The 24,309-nt window shown below is 38.8% G+C and overlaps 1 protein-coding gene across 9 annotated transcripts in view; it reads right to left on the minus strand.

Annotated features, from left to right (window-relative positions):
• smash (smallish) overlaps positions 1-24,309 on the minus strand; it is a 368,080-nt gene that overhangs the window by 27,038 nt on the left and 316,733 nt on the right. For 7 of the 9 annotated variants that reach the window (XM_076523766.1, XM_076523763.1, XM_076523760.1 and 4 more), the window contains 5 exons: positions 18,892-19,037; positions 17,484-17,672; positions 16,305-16,592; positions 12,334-13,713; positions 9,825-10,799 (listed from right to left, as the gene is read on the minus strand). In XM_076523766.1, the coding sequence (XP_076379881.1) occupies positions 9,825-10,799; positions 12,334-13,713; positions 16,305-16,592; positions 17,484-17,672; positions 18,892-18,939 (2,880 nt within the window). In that variant the 5' untranslated portion in view covers positions 18,940-19,037. The remainder of the gene's footprint in view (positions 1-9,824; positions 10,800-12,333; positions 13,714-16,304; positions 16,593-17,483; positions 17,673-18,891; positions 19,038-24,309) is intronic. The other 2 variants (XM_076523769.1, XM_076523768.1) reach the window with 1 other exon arrangement.

Genomic DNA, 24,309 nt, shown 5'->3' on the forward strand with positions numbered 1-24,309 from the left:
TATATATATATATATAATAAATATATATATATATATATATATATATATATAATAAAATTAATATATATATATATATATTAATCTAGATACAATACTACGGCAGGAGCAGAATAAGCTTGTCAGAAGATAAAATTAAATAAAGAAGGATTTAAACAATACAACTGTGAATATTCTTGCAGAGTCAAATTTTCATAGATCAGTTTACTGTACATCAGAGCTCGGAATTATCGAGCATGCAACATAAAGATCGCGAGGGCTACGCCTCCTGACTTCCGTCGCGCGTCTCGCTCCTCGTGGTCGCCGCTTTCGACTCGGAACAGCTCAGACGCGTGCGCCTGTTGCTTTATATGTGTGCGTGTGTATATGAGTAGTATATATGTATGTGTTAGACGATAAACGGAGAGCGAGATTCGGGATGGGAGTTACATGCTGGTTAATTCCGAGTCCTGCTGTACATCAATTTGTAATATGAATATTTATGCTGGTTATAAATATATATAAAATGAAGTACAATTGCTTTCAATGGATTTCCATCTTCTTCGAACATAGTATTTGTTATTTAAAAAGAAAAAAATTATTTCAGTGGACCAATTATATGGATCATATAAATCAATTTATTCGAAATCGAAGTACGACGAGTAGACTACGGAACTTTATACATTTACGTGCAGATTTTTTAAACGCAAAAGAATGTATAAATTAACAAGGTTTCATATAACCTTTTTACTTTTAATTTTAATCTTTATACTTTTCTTTAATTCTAATTTTTGTAAGATGATAAGTAGAAATTAGAATTTGTGATCCGCGATCCTCGATCTAGTTATAATTAGTCCGAGAATTTCGTATATGCATCTATGAACTATAGAACTTCTGTGAGATGACAGATATAGGTCTGAGGTAAGTTTTTAGTAGCACAAATCTTGAAAGTGAAAAAGAAGAAAGTGAACTTTCGAGTGTCGAAACTCGATTTCTAACAAGATCAACCACGGAAGCATACAAAATTTTCACAAAAATTCCGAAACGAAGACAGAATTCAGTACTTTGTTTGCTTTACTTTGGATCATTTGAATTTGTCATTCGACCACCACAATAAAAAAACCAACGATCAATAAAATATATAATTCAACGGACGTACGAAATAATCACAAAACCAATAAAGGGATCAAATTTCTGTGAACTTGATGATACTATCTGAACGATTACATTTTTATAATCGCCTGCTCGACGAGCCAGATGTTGTAAAGATATTAAGAATAAAAGTTCTGTTGTTGTTCAAGTGAATACTATATCTTTGTCGCTAGAAACTTCGTGTGTTTTTTTTTCTAATATTGCTGAATAAATAATTTTGACAATTGACGCGACTGTTGAGTGCAAAAATCGAATATTACATTATGCTAATCCGTGATTTATAATATTAAATAAATAAAAATTCGTCGATATTAACTCTTTATCTGAACCGAATTTTAAACGAAAGCCTTTTAACAGGATTTCCATGATTGAGCTGCATGCAAGTGAAGTTCAATTATTTTCATTAAAATAATAATTTCAGGAGCAGTTATATTACATAATGTTAATCCAAATAATTTGTTAAATTACGGATAAAATTATCGCTTCTGAACAATTTTTTAAAAAATTTTCAATTGCTTATCTTCAATTTCGAAACGACTATACAATATTCGGAGACTGATGATACAGAGTGTTAAATATTGTGTAAAGATATTTCGTTCACAAAAAACACAGTGCAAAAAATAATTTGCAATATCCACATTTCATTAAAGACATAGTGTGTGTGTGTGTGTGTGTGTCATGTCGCGTGAATACATTATTTCTCAGGCTTGTACATCATTTACTGTGTACAAAACAAATAATAACACCACTGATTTTAAAATATTAAAAAAATGCAGTTGCACAATATCTGACGTACTAATTGTTCAGAATATGTATCGGGTTCAGAAAAATTTCGCAGAGGAAGTAATAAGGACCGAGATGACATTTTTATCGCGATGCGATGTGTCATGTTAATTTTATGTCACCGGAAGTTGCCTAGCCGTCATCAAGCTTGTCTTTCCGTGTGTCTACACGAGGTGCGTTAATAAGAGTTGTGCACTTAATTACCATACAACAATGTGCGGGTGAAAATAAGACGACTAACGACTTCTTAAGTAACCGGTTGACTGTGTCTCACTGTGCTGATTGCATCAAACACTACACACCGTATGAATGGTATTAGATGACGACTTTCCAATACTAAAAGGAAATTGTTTGATTCTTACACGTTAATAACGCTTTCCTTTACGCGTTAACCACAATTTCATCTTGAAAGTAAAAACATTTTAGGCACGCATGTGCATCACAAGCTTTATTTTTATTCTTTCAAATGCATCTTGAATCGCTTAGTTTTCTTGACCCTTTATAGATAGTCCTACGTCGAGTTCAGCTCAACTTTGACTTTCGAACTGCAGTAAATTCTCCTCAATTGTTTTTCAGTTTGAGGACGAAAATGGACAATTTAGGAAGAGGACTACTTCTCCTAAATTGTTCATTCTTGTTTACAAGCTGAATGACAATTGGGAAGAATTTGCTGTAGTAGCTACTTATTTTACCGACTTACATTATATTCATAAATGACTGCACTAAATGACTTGAATTTGTTTTTAGATGACAGAAAAACTAGCTTATTAGATAGTGAGTATGATCCTTTTTTTAATTTTGCTATTATTTGGACTGATAAAAACAAGATAGAAAACTCATGTTTTCCAACTCTTTTATCCAAGCCTATAATGAAAATTTGAAAAATGCGATCAATCGATGAACGGGGCAAAATGCACTTTCTAAAAACATTAAAAATAAAGCAGATGATTTTTCGAATGTTTCAGAACTAGAATTAGATAGGTCGTTTATATTTGTTGCGATATCGTCCTAAATAAAAGTGTCCAAGTCATGTCAGAGCTCGTCTGCAAATGATTTTGGCAATCTCCACTTCCGTTCCTCTTCATTTGTGCAGAAACAAAAGGAATGTTGTAAATGACTGTTTACTCTGCATAATTCTCAGCGAAATTAAAAAATTCAACACGTGCTTGAAAGAGAAAGCGCAGGAGTTCGAAGTGGCACGCAACGTAAACATAGAATAACAGTTCCTTTTCACTATTACATTGCGCTTAGGGTCTCAGAGCATAAACGACAGGATTTACGCATCAACTCAATACATGTTCATGTGCATATATACAATAATATGGGGCGAAGAAACGAAATATTCGGAAACACAAAATCTGTGCACTGGTAAAAAGACGAAGAGCAGAGGTTTTCGGTACTAAGAGAGGTGGGGTCTGCTGTCATGCACAAATAAAAATCCTGGCTCGAGAGCGAATACCGCTGACGATAAGCGGACAATTAACAATCGTTTGGAAAGTACGGGAATCTAGGGATTATCTCTAATTCGAGCAGTTAAAAGCGCCGGCTTACCTCCTTGCAGCGGAAGAGGGCTTAGTTTGCTTGAGTTTGCACGATGATGGTTGCCGACGTAGCTACCTCAAACAAGCTGTATATATAGTACGGTGGAATAAACGCTACGTCATGTCGGCGAAGAGTTACATATCCGGCAAGGGTCAATTATCAGTCATCGAATTAGGAGTACGAATTTTACTCCGTTCGAAAGGAACAAAGATTTAGGATATGTAGATGGATGGATTCGTGTATGCATTTCCACAATATTGGAACGAATCTTGTGTCAAGTATAACAGATCGAATGTATGAAAAAAGTGAAAAAGTGAATTTTCATTTGCAAATTTCTCATTAGAATGTTACGATTGTTATGGATATTGTAGCAAACATTCATATTGTGTGCAGAACTTCAGAAAATGGTAATTAACGCTAGAGTTACTAAATCAGACGAAATGACTTGTTTTTTGTTTTCATAGCTGTCGAAATTGTAGAAAAGTTTTTATGAGAAATTGTCAGAAACTTCATTACCGAAGCATAAATTACAACAGAAATTGTATAAGCCTGAGATTAAATTCCAATATTGTCATTGATAGGGTAGTGAAACCGGTTATTGTGGGATGGCCTACTGCTGTGCCTTTGATTTATTTCCGATATAGTTAATAAATAAATAATTAAATTTACATTTATTGAATAAGACATGTTAAATCTTTTTATTCTTTTATTTTCTTTATTTCTTAATACAAAAATTGAATGTCTTATTCGACAAATATAAAGCTAATTATTTATTAATTGAATATGACGAAAACAAACGAAATAACACAGTAATTGGTCATCCCCCAGTAACCGGCTCCAGTATTCTATAAAACAACATACTTTAGATGCGTTTTAAACCGAAATATGTAGTCGTTATTCCTTAGTTAGAATTTGCAGCTAAATTATATATTAATGAATTCATCAACACAAAATAATTAGAATGCATCGTGTTTCAAGCATCAAGATACAGTATGATGAATCCTGTAAGGATATCGTTACATTCAATGCAAACTATAAACGTTTCTTTAATTTCCTTTTACTCATATCAGATTTTTATCGAAGGATGTACAATGCGAATTTAAAAAGTTCTAGGTTCTTTGAGTTCTTACGCATTGATACAGCAATTAAAATATTGCACACATTCAAATCCTATTATACTCGACACCCAACACGATTGGTCAAAATTTGATTCCACCATAGGAAGCAATTACGGTTCATCTACACAAGCCATCAACTCTTCAATATTAATTACACTTCTGGTTAATAAACAAAAGGGAGATTACACAGGGACACAGGATTTGAACATTCGATTAATAAACTGTTTCAACGGTCAATTGATTGGTTAAATTCTCGGGCAAACCATACGGTTCTTACCTCGTTGACGTGTACCGATCATAAAATGGCTACGAGTACCAATGCAGCGATCGCAAACAATTCAGGGCACTTCTATCGCTACTGGCAAGATACGAGTTCTTTAACAATTAAACGTCGCTCCGATCGACCTCCGATCCGCAGGTCACGGGGACAACACGTCGGACATGTTGGTCGTCGTTGTTTAGCGACTCGTGTCCACGGACCATAAGGACAGTGCCAAGTTACGGTAAGATGAAACCAGAGTTGGGTAAAAAGTGATCGGATTAATGATTCACGATTATGACTATCGTGAAATTGTGTTTATGATTGATGGTTACAATTACCATTAAATGATTAATGATTACGATTACTATCACATGATTAATGAATAACTCAAGTAAGCTAAGCAAATGTAACAATGATTACTTTTTGAGTTATGATTAACTGAAAAATTTCATATCATGATAGTTGGTGATAACTCTGAATAGTTTTTAGGAAATCCACATGTATTTTATGGCTCAGCGGAAGACCCTTTAATTTCAGATTACTGATCAATGATTACAGATTATCAAATATAATTATGACTACTGATTTATTCTAGTAATGGTTAATTGATCAATGATTACGATTGTCATGATTACTTTTTGCAATCATTCATGGAAAGTAAGACGACGCATCCGCAGGGAGTCCCGCAAAGCGGCGTGGGGCATCTACCGGGTGAACATTACAATTCTGAACTACGGTCAGACAGAGGCTCCGCGTCGTGACGCGCGATCGTAGTTCAGAATTTCAATGTTCACCCGGTAGATTCTCCTGGCTCCACTCAATCCCTTTTACCTTTTCAGATTCTTGATCATTATTGGCTACGTAAACAACGCGAAGAGCAAGGCCATTCTTTTCGGTTCCCAATAGTAGATGTTCACATAATTGGAGCAACGCTCGACAAATAATAGGAGTTCAGCAGAAGTTCACTACATCGGGCAGTGCCCAAAATTTTGTTCCAATAAGTGGAGTTCTGATAAGTGGAGTTCTACTGTATAGGTTTATGGGTTTCTCTATAGTAACACTGTATTCGATCGCCTCGCCCTTACTGAACTTTACCAATTAAGACAAAATAGCAGAACTAGTTTAGCACACCAAGATGGCGGTGACATTATATTCCCCTTACGTTTCAAGCTTCACCTCTCCCCTTCGTCAATAAGCCAAGATTATAGTCCTTATGGTCCGTGCATTTATCGCAACTTCGAGCTCTTGCGAGGAGATGACACGCGTCGTGGGAACGATAACATGATTTTCGATAGATCGCGGAAAGCAAATATTTGCACGTTGAACCCGAGGAATCGCGATCAGAGGCTATTAATAAACAAATAGTTTAGTTTCCAAGAGTTGATTGAACGTATCGTCGTTTCGCGAATTTTCTTATCTGTGTACGAACTTAGCATTTTGTTATCAATTACGTTAGATTTGTAACCTTATCGATTGTATTAGATTTGTAATTTTGCATGCGCGTCAAATCGAGCATAATTGATATGTAGAAGAAGTCATCGCGTAGAAATTGTATATGCATTAAAAAAACTCAAACTTCTATTCGTCGTTAAACGTTTTATCGGTAAAAAAATTGTCTATTGTTTAGTTATCAAATAATTTAGGCGGTTCAGAAGCCGTTCATGTAAGTCCGTTTTTTCTTGAAAATGAGTTACGCATGAGTTATGCAATCTCATCTTTACCATAGGATCTTTCGATCGATACATCAGCATAGTTTATTTCTTCTTAATTAAACAATAGGTAACAACGCTTATATCGATCACGGAATGACAAATAAAAAGGATTGTAAAAACAAATATAAGTAATAAAAGCTAAATAAAAAATTAAATATTAACATCAATTCTTTCTATTTTTATTTGATTATAATAAAAATTGTGCTTCGTATCATTAGCGGTACTGTGTTCTTTCTTTACATCTAATTTGCAAAATCCTTATTTATCTCAACGTTAAAGTTAATGGGCTTACGCTGATCGGCTTCCGAGTCGTCCATTTATTTCTAACGTTTTCAAATGTTTGCGCAACTCCTGGAAAACGATGAAGCCACCTTCGTCACCGGCTCGATGGAAGTCAAATCATTGAAATACAGTTTGAAAATTTATACTATGTCCCCTTTATTGATGATCAGACGTTTCGGATATAGTCCGCAGATTTTCCATTCCTGTTTCGAACAATTCACGACGACGAAGACAGTGGTAAAAATCGACGCGTTGGAAATTCTGAATTTCGATAGAAACATTCGACGGTGTACCGCATGCGCGTAACTTTTAACCTAACATTCGATTACATACACTGGCTACGTGTTCGACGAGTCCGAAATCGAGATTCATCGAAGCGCAAAATGGAGTCGAGTTCACGGAAACGTAATTCGATGCTCCGTAATCCGTTCACCGAATAGAAGATCGGCAATTGGTTCGGCATCGGCGATTCATTCGAAACATTTATCGATCGCGAACCCGTTTCGCTCCAGCTTCGAAATCCCTTCCTCGGCGAAACCTGAATTCTATTTGCGGTCACGATGACAACACGACACGATATAAACTTCTCTGCCCAGTGAATTTTCTCTGTTCCATTAACCGCGTACATACTCCTAAGTACTAGAATCGATCGTTATCCGCGCGTAACTGTCGACGGGTCGCGTCAAGATCGGTTACCAGTTAATCGAAAATGATGTCTTCAGCTTCGAGTACTATTGACAGCGATGGTATGCACGGATCCCCTTCTACATGGCCATTATATTATTATTTTCCACGACTGTCGCGTGTAGAATTCGCAGATTCGTATCTCAACGTTCTCTTACGATTTTCACTTAGGTAGCGATCGATTGTTTAGGCATCGTTTGCACAGTTCCCAGACGGTTTCGAAGCTGTAATTCAGACAACAATCCTTCCGCTCGAAATCGGTAACCTTCGTTACGAATGATTGTAAATTGCTTCTTCTTAGCGGCACGGATAGTAATTGTACATATTTTTGATGAGATGATAATAAACTGTTCTGCACCATTTGGAAAATTTAGGAACTCGTATATCATGGATTTTAGAAAAGATCTACCCAACTCGCGTGCAAACTGTTGATATTAAGCTAATTCATGTTTCAGTTAAGGAAAGTTAATAAATCCATGCTTTCGGACGAAGTTTGCAACGAGTTTGTCAAAAGAATATGTCAAACAGAGTTTGTAAGAAGTTTGTAACTTCTAGAATCACGCAGGTCCTTCGAATTAAATTTTTGGAGCGTAGGAAAAAAGATAAATACAGGGTGTCACAAAATTATGTCACTTCCGCGAAATGAAGGGTTCGTGAGATCATTTGAAGTAACTTTTTCCTTAGCGCAAATGCGATCCGCGGCTTTGTTTACGAGTTATTAACGATAAACAGTGACCAATGAGAGACGAGATCCAGTTGGCGCGAGGCGGCCGGAACTGGGCTTCGTTCGCTCATTGGTCACAGTTTTTCGTTAATAACTCGTAAACAAAGCCGTGGATTGCACTTCCGCGAAGGAAAAAATTACTTCAAATGACCACAGGAACCCATCGTTTCTCGGAAGAACTATAATCTTGAGACACCCTGTATAATGAACTAGAACTGGAATAATCACGAACACAACAGTTCCTGATGTTCGTGCATGCAATGTACTTCGGAAAATAAGAAAAATCATTTACAATCGAGTCGCGGAAAGAATTGTCGCTATAGGTCGAAAATGGATGTTCTGTCCGATTAGGCCATTGAATTTTGCGCTGGTCATCATGATTATTGACTCTACTCGAACCGATACCGTTCTTTACCTTCGGCTAGTACGTGTTTCCGGCTACCTGATCTAATTCTACTTGATACTGGGGGGTTATTATATACGTTTTGCTCCTGCGTCGTCTATTTACATCGTTAGCTATGGTCTCACGCCTTCGTTTCCAGCGAGACTTGTGCGTAATGGAAGATAATAAATATGTGTGGAAGCGACAGGCGAAGACGGGTTATATTATCTAGGTGTCCCTAAGTGGCGGGAGTCGGTTTTTCTCATCGAACTCGAGACGCGAAAATCATTTTCCGGATACTGGCCGATCCGGTCCAGTGTCTGATAAATAGGAGCTGCTGCCATAGATATAAATAAACGCAAGGCTTCTTCATGTTTCCATGTGATTGCAGTAAAAACGTAAGCTGGATTGCTTCTATATAGAAAGATCAGAAATATAAATTCAAGATGTTCATATAACTTTGTCGAGCCTCATCGGTAGACTGTGGATTTTATGCATTTGAAAAAAGAAATGAGCAGATTAGATGCAAGACGGTAAAAAATATTGTTCCATTATATTCAACTCGCTAAAATGTTCCGAGTGTACGTCACGGGCACACTGAATTAACAGAGAATAATTTTGAACCATACAAACTTTATTGAATTCTATCACGAACGAATTGAATTGCGTAAATATTCTTTCGTCGATCACGCGAAGACAAGTTTAAAAACTGATTTACGTAAAATGACGTTTATCTGGATTTTGCATAAAAATCTGCAGTCTACTCTTCGCAAACTCAAGCTGAAAATGACTCGTTATGACTACCCTTGCAGGTAAATGGACGAAATTTAGTAGACGGTGTCCGTAGACACTCTCCGCCGATCCCATGATAGCTCGAAAACAACCTCCAATCAATGTGCCGAAAGATTCCCCAAGCAAACCGTTTCAAACGACGACCTCAATGCAGGACTTCGAACGTCGTCGAAGCCGCGAGCATCGTAAGACTGTTTCGTGAACCGAGTAGTTCCCACCACCGGGGCGCCCGTTCTAAGCCCATTCTTATGTACAAGATCTAATGGATGTTAGACGAAGCTAGGTCTAACAGACAAAAGGGGCGAGAGACAACGCGCTACGTGAAGACAGCCAAAGACGAGTAGTCTCTTTCACACTCCCCCGGGGGTGTTTAAGACTTTCTCGAGGGGCAGTTGGATTGCTGTTCGATCCTAACCTCGGTCGCCGGGCTCTGCTTGTGCGCCACGCGATCCACGGTGATGAACGGTGTCACTGGAGGTGTCGTAGGTGTCCTGCCCTGAGGTACCACCACCTTTTCGCAAATTTCCACCACCGTTCGGCGTCTATCGGCAGCCAGTGTCTCTTCAACCACCGTCACCTGGTGTTTCGTGCTGGTCGAGAGGGGGGATGGAACGTGTTTCGCGAAGGACACCGGGGACGATTGCTCCAGACTCGAGGGGCTCGGGACAGGTATGCAAGAGCCGGATGGAATAGTGCCAGTACCATTCGAACTAACAGGAACAGGTATCTCCGAGGCTTTTGGGAACAGAGGCGACGACGTCTGACTACTTGGACTCTTCGCGGTCGACGTTCTCGTCTTCAGAGACGGGGCTTTGGGCGAGGAAGGTGAGACAGGCGGGCTGAGGGAGGACGTGGAACTCGTTGGCGACGATTTAGCGCTGATCGTCTTTCGGGGGAACAGGGTCGGAATTTTGGACGTCGATCGCGGGGACGTGATCTTTGTGGCTTCTTTCGCGGATGAGTTGAAGGCTGAGGTAGTGTTAGACTCTAACTGAAGGGTCGTTGGAACTGTCGCTGTTCTGCCCGATGGCATGAGACAACTTTCTGCGGGGCTCGAAGTCGAGTCCGGTTTCGAAAGAATTTCGCTCGTTTCGTCGACGTCGCGAACGCTGTCGAGCTCCTCCGCGAGGAGCTTGGAACTAGCCGACGTATTCGTTTCTTTGGTAGACTGAGATTCTGCTTTGGCATCGGTGAGTTCTTTGGATGCGGATGACTTTGGTTTGGGAGAGGTCTCCGGGGGTGATCTTCGCGGGGGCACTTTGGGACTTTGGTATACGATTGGGCGACACGTAGCCGGACAGGAACGTAGTGTGCGAGAGTTAGTAATCTCTGTGTGAGCTTGCGATTGTGATTTGTTAGTCGACAGTTCCCCAGAAGTGTCAGCAGTACCCTAGAGAACCAAAGAGTTATTCGATAGATCGAATCGCCTGTGACGTCCCTTAACCAAATGATAAACGTAACTTTAGTATTATCGTTTAATAATTGTTGAACGTATAGAGTGGTCAACCTTACTTGCAAAATATATCTCGTTTGTTATTGGTAGATAACAGCAAAACATGATTAGTGGACTGCGGATTTTAGGTATTTATCGTAAAAATTGATAAATGATCCACAAAATTGTGGTGATATTAGAAGAATTTGAGAAATTCGTTACACTATTTTGGACATATTACACTTATAAACAAAAGAAATTTCACTTTTATTTACTTTCTGTTTCACGCACTTGTCTTAGAAAGCTTTTATTTGCCATAAAAATCCGCAGTCTAATGATTATGTTCCAGTGGTTGAATACTGTAGCAAGTTAACAAATCTTTCTCTATACCACGGAACTGTTCATTTTTAATAACGTCAAGTGATGAGAAAGTGTCAAGATGAATCGAACAATCTGCAATACGGTGACCTTCGTATGACCTTGAATACCAAAGATTTAATGACAATTTATATAATTAAGAAATAATTCCTACAATTCCTACATTGTACATTAACTTCGATACATTGCTGTAGACCATAAACAAATGATTGCACGACTCTTAATATTATTTTTGCTACTCAAGGTCACACAAAGATCAAGTCATCGAATTTATCGTGACCTCGTGATTTAGAAATTTTACCCTCTGATATTTTTCTTGTTATTGGTGATAAACGAAATATTTGTGGTGTTCAAGTTAAGTGGACCACCTTATATATTTAAAAAACTAGATCCTCGAAATCAGAATGTGATATTGAACTCTTTAAACAGCAATCCGAAATGATGTATATTTATGGAATGGAATTCTTTATGAATGAAAACATATTGGCACATAGAGACAGGTGAGCTTCTGTAAATCAATGTCTCAAGCAACTTTCTCCAAAATATTTTACAATGCAAGACAGAGTATACTAGATTAAAAATATTTAAATCTTGAATTTTCAAAAGTCTTGCAATCGCATTGAATGTATTGTTCCGTTGCCAGTCGAATTAATTAATATTTGTCTAGAATGTAGATTGATATTCTAGAACTTGTATACTGTTCATATAATCGTAAACATGTTTTGGCAAAACACGGAGCTACTTTTAGGATTTGCTTTCTCTTTAACAATGTTTGGTAGAATAATCATTTAATTTTTTAAATGTTTCTGCTGTTTCAAGTTACATTCAGCCGATTTTCTCATTAAACGCATAAAATCCACAACGGATTCCCGTTTTGATCAAAGAATTTCAGCTTAATCCGATGCAGCTGCCTGAGACATTGCCGTAGAACGACCTCACAATTTTGACGAAAGCCATTTAAACCGAACCTTCCAAAATCCTCAAGCAACGACGAATACGTATATATTATACATATATCCCACGTAACGATTGAGCTTTCACAGGACCCGGATCAATAGATACGACAACGCTTAAAATCGAACTAAATCGATAGAAGATCGCGCATGCGACTTACCTTCTTTGTTACTACTGCCTCCTGTTGGCTGGCAGAACTGTTCGGGACATCAGGCACAGTAGTGCTCTGTTCAGCAACGATTTCCTTTGCCGTCTCAACGTCACGATGCTCCTCCGGTTTCTCTTCGATCACTTCCTGCCTCTCTATGATCGCGCTAGCGTGCACGATATCCTCGTCCACCGGCTCGTCAGCTTGGCTGACGGAGCAGCTGACGTCAGCCGTGTGGATCCCGGAATCCTCTCGATCCGTGTCGTTCAGAAGCTCCGCAGAGGAAGACGACGCCGGATAACGTCTACCGTAATCGAGCTCTTCTAGGCTTTGTACACGCTCGAAAGTGTCGGGGCCGCTCGAGGCATCGGCGTCCAGCGAGTCCAGGCTCCTGTGGAAAGCGGTTCTCGGCACGCGATACTCTGAATCGGGCGAAGAGCTTCTCTCGCTGGGGGTGGAAGTGTCGATTCTGTTCTCCTGGTCTCGAAAGCACAGCGAATGTTTCCCGACGAAGGATCTCTTCTCGGTGGACTCTTTGCTTCTGACCGCGTCTAGGGCGCTCAGCCGGTCCTTTATCGTCCTGGCGGATAGCTCGCCGTTGTGCCGAGATTCGTGGGCGGTCCCTGGAACAGATGACTCGTCGCTGCTGCTATACTTCTCCAGGGTCGACAGTCTCTCTCTGAGCGGTCTGACGGTCTCCAGCTCTTCAGTGCTCAGCTTGCGATGAACGGAGCTCTTGCTTTCCCTCTCCGTAGCTTGCTTCTCCAGATGTGACAATCTCTCACGGATCGAGCTCATATCGCCGGACAGTCGGTTCAAGGACTTGCCGCTCTTCTCGTTGCTCTCCGGCTCGTGTTTCTGCTTCTCCAGGTTCGAGAGCCTCTCCTTGATCGACTTCGTGCCGGTGAAGTCGCCGGAGAGCCTGTTGTTCGCTTTGCCCTCGTTGTTCTTCAGTGTCGCTTTCTCGAAGATCTCCCGCCTCTTCAGTATGTCCACTTTCACCACGGGTATGGTGGACTTGGTCTCATCGTTCAAACTCGTCTTTGAGCCGTTCGTCGACAACTTCGTGCTCTCCAGCTTCGCGTCCAGGCCGACCAGAGATCGTCGCGGTATGTTCTGCGACACCCTCGTAACGTAGCTGCGGATCGCGCCCTCGTACGTGTATTCTTCTGGCTCCGGCGAGCTGGTCGTCGCAGTTGTCGCAGAGTCGTATTCCTGGTTGTTGTGGTTGTGACTGCTGTGGAAACCATTGCCGAACGGCTTCTTCGTCGTCGTGGTCGTCGAGGACACGGTGGTCGCCGAAGATGTTGTTACGTCGTTGCCGATCACGCTCTCGCTTGGCACGTTGTCCAGGTCCGAGTGGTTCTTCTCTATCTCGCTGTCTCTGTCGCTCTGAAAAATAGATCAAGCATTTTTTTTCGTGAAATCTCGTGATTTTAGATATAAGAATCGTAACAATAATAACAATAATTTTATTTGAGTCCATACTTTCACGTTAAAGGTTTTCGTGGGTTTACAGATATTTAGCCTCTACTATTACACTTCATGTTTGACATTCTAAAGGGTCTAGCAGGATATCGAGTTGGCATTCACTCCTGCTGGATGCTTTGCCGAAAGAAATAGAGTAGATTGATGACAAAACTATGAAAATGACTTTTGGACTAGGAATACGTGGGTCTATACATGCAGTGTGGTTTATGCAACTTTCGAAATATGCGTTGGACAAACAAAATTTGCATATAGAAGTGGCGTGGTTTAAAGAGCATACTATGTGTATTTATTTTCTTATAGGTGGAGGCCTTTTGGAAATTTTAAGATATCTTTGTTTCCTTTAATGGCACTATACTACTATAGTACCGTACATGTTATATTAGAATATGGAAGAATATCGAATTCTGAGCAAAATAATATTGACCTATATTAACCCTAAACCTTCATAACTAACGAATAATTTCACTTTATTTTTTGAAATTTTTCTTCACTTTCTCCTGACCTGCGGAAATCTGCGATAAGGTTGACTCACCAACTTGACATTACGTGAGCAAAATTTTCAAGAAATACAGCGAAATTACTCGTTAACTATTAGGTTTAGGACTAATAAAGACCAATACAATTTTACTCAGAATTCAATATTTTTCCATATTCTGACATAAAAAAATATAGAATTTCATTTAAGAAAAAAAAGTTGACCTTCAACTCTCCGAAATGCCACCACCTATAAAAAAAGTAAATGGACTTCAAACAATGGCCTCTTTAAACAATGCAACTTTTATATAGAATACTTTTTTGCCCAACGCATATTTTGGATGTTGAATGAAGTTCTCAAGTTGTGTGGACCACCCTGTGTGGAAAATAGAAACATGAATATAATGGAAATAAGCAGTGAAAGATGGCTAAAAATATGTCTAAAAGAGAAAACAGAAAGAGGAAAACCAACAAGGTCCTTCAGAAAGCATTGTACGAGATAGGAAATTGGAAGTATATTGAGCAGGACAAAGACGATCGAATTAATAGAACAGATAACTAAAGTATTGGTGGATGATTTGTTAAATATAATGAAACAGAAAATGCCGCAAGAGACTGGATCCGATGAACCAACTGTGATAAATAAAAGATTAGGAAGAAGGCGATAAGATAAAAATGTCAGAATAAAGTGACACAAGGAACAATGAGCAAGATTCAAGTATGAACATGTTGGGAAAAAATGGTGTAGCGGCACACGGTCGGCGACCGTAATAACCATTAAAACTGTCCGCTTGCAGATGCCAAGGTTTCGGCAGAGAGAAAACGTCCTTGACGTTTGCAAGCACCGGAAATTACTTTGTTCCTTTATTTTTTTATCACCTCTACGTGCACAGCAGACCTACCCGGTCGAACGGCCAGCGCGGCCCTACAACGAAGTTTGGACGATAGCTTTCTCCCCCGCCAAACTGGATGGGGATAAAAGAAAGACAGCAAGTCTCCAAGGGGCAAGTCAGCAAGTCGCAAGGGAAAGAATATAAATAACGGAGGCAAGAAACTGCACAAGCTTCTTCTTGTTAACTATTCCGCCGAATATCCGCACCGCGCGTCATCCGTCTACCACGCAAAAATAAAGTCCAGTTGAATTTTACAAACACTCTGTGTCCTTCCGTTGCAACCTCAAACAACACGTTACAATGGTATAAAAAAGAAGAGAACACAGAATTAGTATAGACTGTGTAGACAGGCAGAAGAGATAATTTATCACATTTAGAGATGCAAAGGGTTAAAAGAAGAATGGAATAAGGAAATGACAACTTGGAGAAGTGAACAAAATAGTACGGGAATAGACTAGTATAGGTAGAAATAAAAGAAAATTAATTACAAATTTAAAACAGCTGGGTTTGGATCAAAAGGGGTGGATTAAAAGTTTAGAGGAGAAAAGAAATAGTGGAAATTGAGGAGGAGCTGAAGGAGGAAGAGGAGAAGGGAGGAGGAAGGGAGTAAATGATGAGCGTAGGAGAAAAGAAAAAGAGTAAGACTAAAAAAATGAAAAAAATTATGGAACAAACAGAATCGGAGGTTGGAGAATGAATGAAAGTCGAGAAAGCAACGAAATGGAGAGCGAATGGCGAGAGGCTATATGTAGAGTGGAAGACTATATATGGAATTTGAGAGAATGCAGTAAAAGGGAGAGAAAAAAGGAGAGGTAGAGCGAGAGAAAGAGTGAACAAGAGAAGAGTTGCGTTAGTTGTAAGAGTTAGAATTTCAGCGTTGGTTGTAAGCGGTAGATTTAAGTGGTAGTGTTAAGCGGTAATTTTAATTTTAAATATTAATTGTAAGAAGCGGAGATGTCACATGGAACCCGTGAGGGTTCATTAAGGGATCTATGATAAAAATCAATGAGCGACGTTTGAAACGGTAGGAAAATTGAACGAGATCTTTAGTTTGCTCAGATACACAATCTAGCATGAATCAGTCTCTAATACGTATATTACTACTGAGGGATGCGCTCATCTTACCAGGACACTGTGCGTGTCATCGTGAGTGTCGCCGCTGACCGAGCTCTTTCCGCTGCTGGTGCCTATGCCAAGGTCACTCAAGTCGTTAGCATCTTCCTCGTGATACATGGCCAGGCTGATGCTCAGTTTGCGACCCCGGTTGCCTCTCTCTTCCATCATTTCCGAGAAAGTTTTACTTCGACGACGCTGCCGATCGTGTTCCTCCAATTCGAGTTTCTTCACCTCCACCACTCGCTCGATTATGTGCTCTTGACGCTTCCTTCGACTGCTCTTCCAATTGTCCAAATTCTAGAAACAAATCGCCAGCTATGCATCAATATATTCAATAATTATATCCCTCGGATTTCACTTTGACTGATTATACTTTAACCTATTCGCGAGTACGGTCGTATATGAACGAACCAAATTGTTTTCCCTGAAAGAACAAGGACGCGCACGTATAATTTGTTATTTAACTGAGTCCTAAGCCAAACCTTTTTATACTGTGTAACAATGCTTACCCCTTAACTATGTGCATTTTTAAAAATTTCTTACTCGCGAAAGGGTTAAGTATATTTCTAATAAATCAATATTTCTAATAAATCAGTCCACAGAGAAAATAATTGTGACCTGATGTTATTTGTAGAATTATACAGACTATAGTATAGGGTCTATACGTGTTATACAGGGTCTCATATAATTATGTTAATGCTTGGAAAGGGGTGATTCCTGAGGTCATTTGAAGTAATTTTTTCGTTAGTGACAATGCAATCCGTGGCTTTGTTTGCGAGTTATTAACGAAAAACAGTGACCAATCAGAGACGAGATCATTTGGCGCGAGACGGCCGAGCCAATGAGCGGAACTGGGCTTCGACCGCTCGTTGTTTTCGCCGCTTACCGTCAGCCGAGCTCGCCTCTCATTGATCCCTGCTTTTCGTTAATAACTCGTAAACAAAGCCGCGGGTTGTATTTTCGCTAAGGAAAAAGTTTTTGCAACTGACCTATGGAACCTCCCATTTCCGGATACGGCAGTTTACTATAAAATGAATAATATCGACATTCTTGAATTTTTTAAATACTTCTTCCGTTTTATATTTCACTTTCTCATTTTTTACGTAAATACGTAACATCCACGGTCCAATGGTAAACTTATTGTTCGTGGTGAATATTAATATATTTATGATGAATTTTTTATTATACCGATTGCCAATCTTCCGGGTCATCGCGGACCTCTTGTTTTATTTTCTTCACCTCTTGGACCTTCTGGAGCTGCTCCTGAGCGGTACGGTACAAGGAGCATGGTCCAACTTTGACAAATTGAAGAGGATTAGTTGCTTGTTTTGGAGGCGTTTTCAGAGTGGTTTTCAATTTTGGCGGCTCGTGTGTAATCTGAAAATTTGAAAAGAAAAAATTCTATTTAATCTCCCTCTTCACCTTGTCAGTACAACAATATTCATAATCAAGACTTAAAAAGCTAGGAATTATCCTTATTCATTATTTGCATTGTGTTGCAATGTCTTCCAATTTTCTTTTATTCGGCGTATATTAACAAACGTAAGATTACAATTTATTGTCAGAATGATCCTAGAGCGCATTCGTGTTAACGGAGGCTCGCAGTGACACATTATCTGGATTTCCTTGCTAGGCAACGAACCCTACTTGAATTCCACTTGGGATTTGCTTGCAGCGGAAATTTCTTCGGTAAGAGGGCGCAACTCCAGCGGAGTGTCATGTCGTGTCATAGTGTCAATGTCCACTTGAGAAAGGATAGGTCAAAACGAATCGTTGACAGATGAGAGGAAATGAATCTTCGACTTCGAATATGTACTAGAAACGTTTACTGAGAATAACAGTGAATTGATGCAAAGACCGCATTCAGATTTTTTTCAACATTCGGAGAGCGTAGCATGAGCCCATCTGCACCCAAAGTATAAATATTGTTGTTTGGCTAACTAGTTTCAGACAATCAATCCAAACGTTTATTTGTTTTATTAACCCTCGATAAAACATTTTTTGTAACATCGCTATTGGAAGAGATATTTAGGTGGCGATATTACGTGGACTTTTGAGTAATTTGGATTTTAAAAAAGATCGATAATTATTCGACTCGATACCTCTACTGCTGTTTTTGACGAGTTTTTCACGAAGCAATGGCAATACTTAGTAAAAATTTGCTGTTTAAATTGCAATTTCATTGAGAACTAAAATATATTCGTAATTTTTATTATGTTTCGAATATTTGGAGTCCAAGGCGAAATAAAACGAACAAATAAACAAATACAAATAATTATACGTGCTTCTCAAAGAAGTCGCAACAGCTAACTCGTTGAAACGTAGTAACTTTTTGAAAATTTGATTAAATGACTGGAATTTTGTTCTAAATATTAGACTGACTTGTTTGCGAAATTTGTTCAAAAATTGCAATTGATTGAAATGGTTGAAAAAAGGAGATGCTAGCGAGGCTAATTTATTAGACAATGTCTGATGAATGATAAGTAGGTACTCGCGACTCTATTAAATTATTAGCCGCGTCTGAATCGCGTCTTTAAATCGCAACAGATATCGAACGATATCAAAGGATACCGAATGATATCAAGACGACACTCACCGTCCTCTCATTTCGCCGCTCCGTGGCGGCGGTCTGCGAGGCAGGCATCCTTCGTTCCTTCCTCCTTCTCTCTCGTCTTCGGGGAGCTCCTCCTCTTCAGTGTAGCACGACTCCTCGCACGGTCCGGCCCATCCTACGCCTCGTCCCTGGAACCGAGCAACAGGAAACCTTATTAACCGGCGAACTGACAGGAAATGAACTTCTGTCGGCGGAGGTGTTCCAGATCGCAGACAGCGCAACGTCTCGCCACGACGATTTCATGCATCGGGTCCGTTGTCGTCGATAACAGGAAGAACTGCTAATTTCGTTCCAAAAAGACTCGAAAAACGAAATGATTTATTCACTATTGTCAACTAATAAATCATTCTAGGTTTTCTAATCGTTTCCTGCACCAAAGAGCAGTTTTTCCTGTTATATCGGACGACGCTTATTTGGATTTATAATTAATTATAAGACCGCGAAACTTTATGCAATTTCTTCTTCTCACGTATTTATTGTTTCCTCAAAACCCGAGTAAGGATACTGTTCTTCAGATTGACTACAAGATTCCTTGCGGCAAGCATAAAATAATATTGCAATTAACTTTCTTCAGTATGTTCGTTCTCTTGCAATTTGTAATTTTGCAGGTGCCATAAATGCATAAGTATCCGCAATTTAATCCCTCTACTGTCTTAACTTTTTCATGTACATCGGGAGTTATAGTAATAAATTGTCGCATTTTACATGTACTTTTTACTTCGATTGTAGACGTTCATTATATTTTATTAAACCAATTTGTGGATGATGTAATGTTACGTTATATCGTCTTGTTTCTTTCACGTGGCTTCTGTTTGATTAATTCTGGTCGGAGAATATGAGCATATTATTCAAGAAAGAAATTACAAAACCTGCCTATTGCTCAAGAATGTTCAGCATAATATTCAAAAAATCATTTGAACTATTCATTTTTCGTTAATATTACCGTAACATTTTTTTATGCAGAATAAAGAAAGAATTCGATATATGCAAAAAAATGTATATATCCATTTAAGAAAACGTCGATAATTTTTACATGACCTTTACACGTCCACCTACGGGAAAGTTATTTATTTCATATTATGACCCCTTTCAGACTATTCGTCTTTCTCCTCTAACATTTTTTCCTAACTCGAACCAAATCAAAGATATAGCTTGTTACTGTTCCGTGAATCATCTCAATATCACGATCTAATATACTATAGATAATTTATAAAAAAGACTTTTGCACATCATTTAATTCGTATACAAAATGTTTCGTAAATTGTCTGCATACACTCTCGGCCATAAGTATACGAACATCTAGTACAGGGGTGTCAAACTCAAAAGCTAACTTGGGCCATATAAACAATGCTTAACTTTAGGTGGGCCGCAAAAAAATCAATGTTCATAGAAACAAATATTTTTATTTTGACTAGTACATTGTAATAAACATATATAAAGTTAAATTATTGTTTACGTCCTGATACTTGACATTTCTTCTCTGATACTATCTTTCCTATTTCGGGAGAACTTTTATTGGCCGAGACTTACTTTCAAAATTCCTAATTCACATTTCTATTTTATTTTTACTTTGCGTCGGATATATTGACTGGGCCGCAAAAATGTTCATCTCGGGCCGCGAGTTTGACACCCCTGATCTAGTAAATAGTCGACGGCACGGATAGAAAAATATTTTGGAACCTTCGAATAGAGTCTATTTCGAAGTTGCACCTTTTTGAAGAACGTCCTCGCATCGTGTGTTCCGATGGGAACAGTAATGGAAGTTCCAGTGAAAACTGATCAAAGTTGTAAGTCGATGGTAATAAAACGGCTCCCTAATTGACGCTCAGCTTGTACACAGAAATGGAGAATTTGGGAAGAGAAGGTACGATTATTCGAGCCTTCTGTATAGTTACTGTTCTGTATAGTTCTGTATAGCTACCGATTGTCAACAACTATAGAAAGAAGCCCAAATTGTTCATTTTTATTCATCAATATTCTGAGATTATTATATCCTCTTCCAAGATGTTTGTTGATTATTCCATACGTTCCACTCATTCATTTTTTAGAGAACGTGCTAAGATAATTCTACCTTGTTTAAAGGCATCTTTTAATTGTCTCTGGAAACTGCCTCACGGTGGATTTAAATTGCCATGCGGTTGATCCTACACGAGTTTGACTGGCGGAGCGGTGAGTTCCATTTGAAATAAGTCGGACACGATCGTCCTTTGGGATGAACTTCCCGTGCAAAACCAGTAGTGTTCGGATACTTATTGCCGGATGTGTACGTCTACGTGTCCATAGTTCTGCATCCATCTAGTTTTTCGGTTCATGCCAACGAAACAATCGAACGCGGCGGAGCGGAAGAAAGGGTTCCTCGAAGAGCCCCGTAGCGATGGCAAAGGTAGCAATTAAAACTCGAGCAACCATTAGCTGCTAGGAAAATTTCGGACAAGAGAAGATGCCCGTACAATAGAAACGGAAAGAAGCGGCTGGACAATGGAAGAAAGGCACGGCGAAGAAGCAAACAGAGTGTCGCGCAAAGAAACGGGCGCATCGGAATAGATAACGAGGAAGACCGAGAGAAAGGGTTGGCTCCCGGCAAAAAGATAAACCTGTCTCGCTTGACAGAGGGAAAAAGTCGGTGTAAAAATCGACTAGCCCAGTATCGAATACCAAGATCGTTAACAGCATCGGCGAAAGACTGGCGTAAAAAAGGACGCGTCGAACGACTGTGGCGCTAGAAAGCGATGCCTCAAAGAGAACATCGAAGAGAAAATAGATTACGAGTGATGATAATTAAATTATTTCAAGTTACTTCGCGTGGTGTGTAGCGTTTCGAACGAGCCGGTCTCGAGATAACGCGAAGATAAACGAAGATCGTAACAGAGAAATCGACGTCGATGGAGAACGATATCCGAGGGAGGAGATAGAAAAGCCGAGGAAAACGACGAATGAAGCACGATAATCCTACAACTGAACTGGTTCATGCGATCCCAACAGGCGTAACACTGTGTTTAAAGGATCTATCGATCCGGGAAAATCGAGCGAGGCGATCGGTTCATCGGAACCCCGAAGAAAAACGCACTCCTTCGATCGCTATTAATGGGCTGATTAATTTACGGCGTTCCGCGATACGCTTCGGTGGTAATTAACGGATATTTTAATGAATAAACGAAGATTGCGTGACGGATTAGCAGTAAATTAGCGGCAAGAAGTACATATTACATTCCGTTTAGAACGTTGTTTCCTGTTACATTTTATCCAGCCATGTCTCAATAACGGGTTAATTGAATGATGGTTTCGCTCACGTTTTGCGTCTGCAACTTTGGAAGCGTATTGTTCCGGACAGTTGGTTCAATCGAAATGTAAAATACCGGTGTCATAACGGTATTTTTGGTTGTACCTTTGAAATCCTCGTAGAAACCGAAATACGCGCGAAAGTACCGGTACGACGTCATACTATGTTTATTTAGATTCAGAGATACACTTATTGAACGATTACAAGACATGTCGCTTGAGACAATTTATTTTTTATTACAGTCGACCTTGTGTAACCTTCAATGATTCTCATTTATAGGTCATGGTGTTTATGAATAAAAAACTATATCATCCGATTTAAAGAAACAAGGAATAACAAAGAAAAAAATCTCTCGTTTTTTAACTTTTGTATCTTAGCCTATGACGAAAATTTAAAAAATGTCTTTCGTAGATCTTGGTAATATATATATATGTGTGTTGAAAATTTGATCGATATCTGTATTATTTAACAGTGTTGTATAAATAAACATACCTCGAGAACAGAAAAAATAATATTTATAGCACTTTTTCTTACATGGATACAAAACGAACTTCCCTTAAGCAGACGTTGCTCTTCTCATATCTTAAACGTCCTAGGATTAATCCGAAAATAACTTAAATTAATTCTAGTTCAAATAATCCTAATCAAGCAATTCACTGGTATTCCATTTTAGAATGTTCATTATTGAGTGATTATTTTTTATCCTGACGGCATCTCATTGAACTATGTTTCTTTTCTTTCCTCTAGTTGAGTTTATCTATTTCCGTGTCTACTAAGATGCGGCTACCTGAGCACACCTCCGCCAGCGATGGGAGACGAGGGTTGATGCATCGTTCCAATTTAAATCCGATTTTGAACATATCAGTGAACATTACTGTAGATCGGTTTTGGGTACAGCTCTATTAGTGCAATATCGATATATCAAAATTATGCTTTTAAGTCTCTGGTTCTAATCGATCAAGTGTTAATGACTTGTAACTTAATTTTTGCACGGAAATTTCGCGGTAGTTTAACGGCGGCGGATTGAAAAATTCTGAACCGCCGATATATTTCTTCCGGTCCCCTAAACCTTCGCATATCGTTCAATGAGCAAATATTATTGCAAGGAAGTTGTGTTTGCGCAGCACATCCGTTGCGAAAGTTCTATTTCAGGGAGCGGCGTTTTCGCGATCAGCTGAAAGCTTTTCAAGGCTGTTGATCTTGGACCGCCGGCGAAAAAGCCGAGTTCCCGTGAAATTAAAAATAATTGAACGGAGACTGTATTGTTTGCACATATCAGACTTTGTTTTATGAACGAGTAAGCAAACTTTTGTTTTCACCCTATCGTACTAACGCGGTATACGTGTGTACATTTACTTCGATCATTTTAGATTGAGATGCAGCATAAATTCTGTTCCAAGAATAATAGAAACGTGTTCTAATTTGAGAACTTGACCGAAGTTTGACTATTCTTAAAAAGTCCTTTTTAATGAATGCAGAAGGTCAATAAATATATTGAAAATGAAAGTGGAAAAATAACTTCTTCTATTTCATCGCGTTTGTTTATTATGTCTGTAGTGATAAGGATCATATACAGTAGAGACTCCCTTATCCGAATATTTATTTTTACAATACTCGGGTATCCGAACGTCCATTATCTAATCGTTGATAATAACTATCCAATTATCTAATCGTTGATATGTATATAAATACATTGTCATCTACTAGAGAACTCGAATGAAATTTTTAAATAATAGAATGCTTTAGTATCAAGACTTTAGTATCATTACTTTATTTCTGACCTTCAATTTCTATCTTTCCCAAAACAGAATTTTTTACTAAACTGTCTTATCCTCTATTTTTTATATAACAAAACATTCATTCTAAAAGAAAATGTATAAATAGTTCACAAAACATTTTTTATTAGATTTGCACGAGATATATAAGGTGTAATTTGCATCGAGGAATTAAGGAAATAACAAAATAGTAGATTAATAATAAATAATAATTCCATGAACCACCTAGATTATTTCGAATGTAAAAAGAAATAATCAGAAATCGAAAATAATATCGAAAATGTATCATTTATGGTGTACACGAGCTTTTCGAATGCAAGTAAACGTGCGCGTTAACATATCTTT

Source organism: Megalopta genalis, chromosome 7 (assembly GCF_051020955.1).
Source record: "Megalopta genalis isolate 19385.01 chromosome 7, iyMegGena1_principal, whole genome shotgun sequence".
Classification (NCBI taxonomy): domain Eukaryota; kingdom Metazoa; phylum Arthropoda; class Insecta; order Hymenoptera; family Halictidae; genus Megalopta; species Megalopta genalis.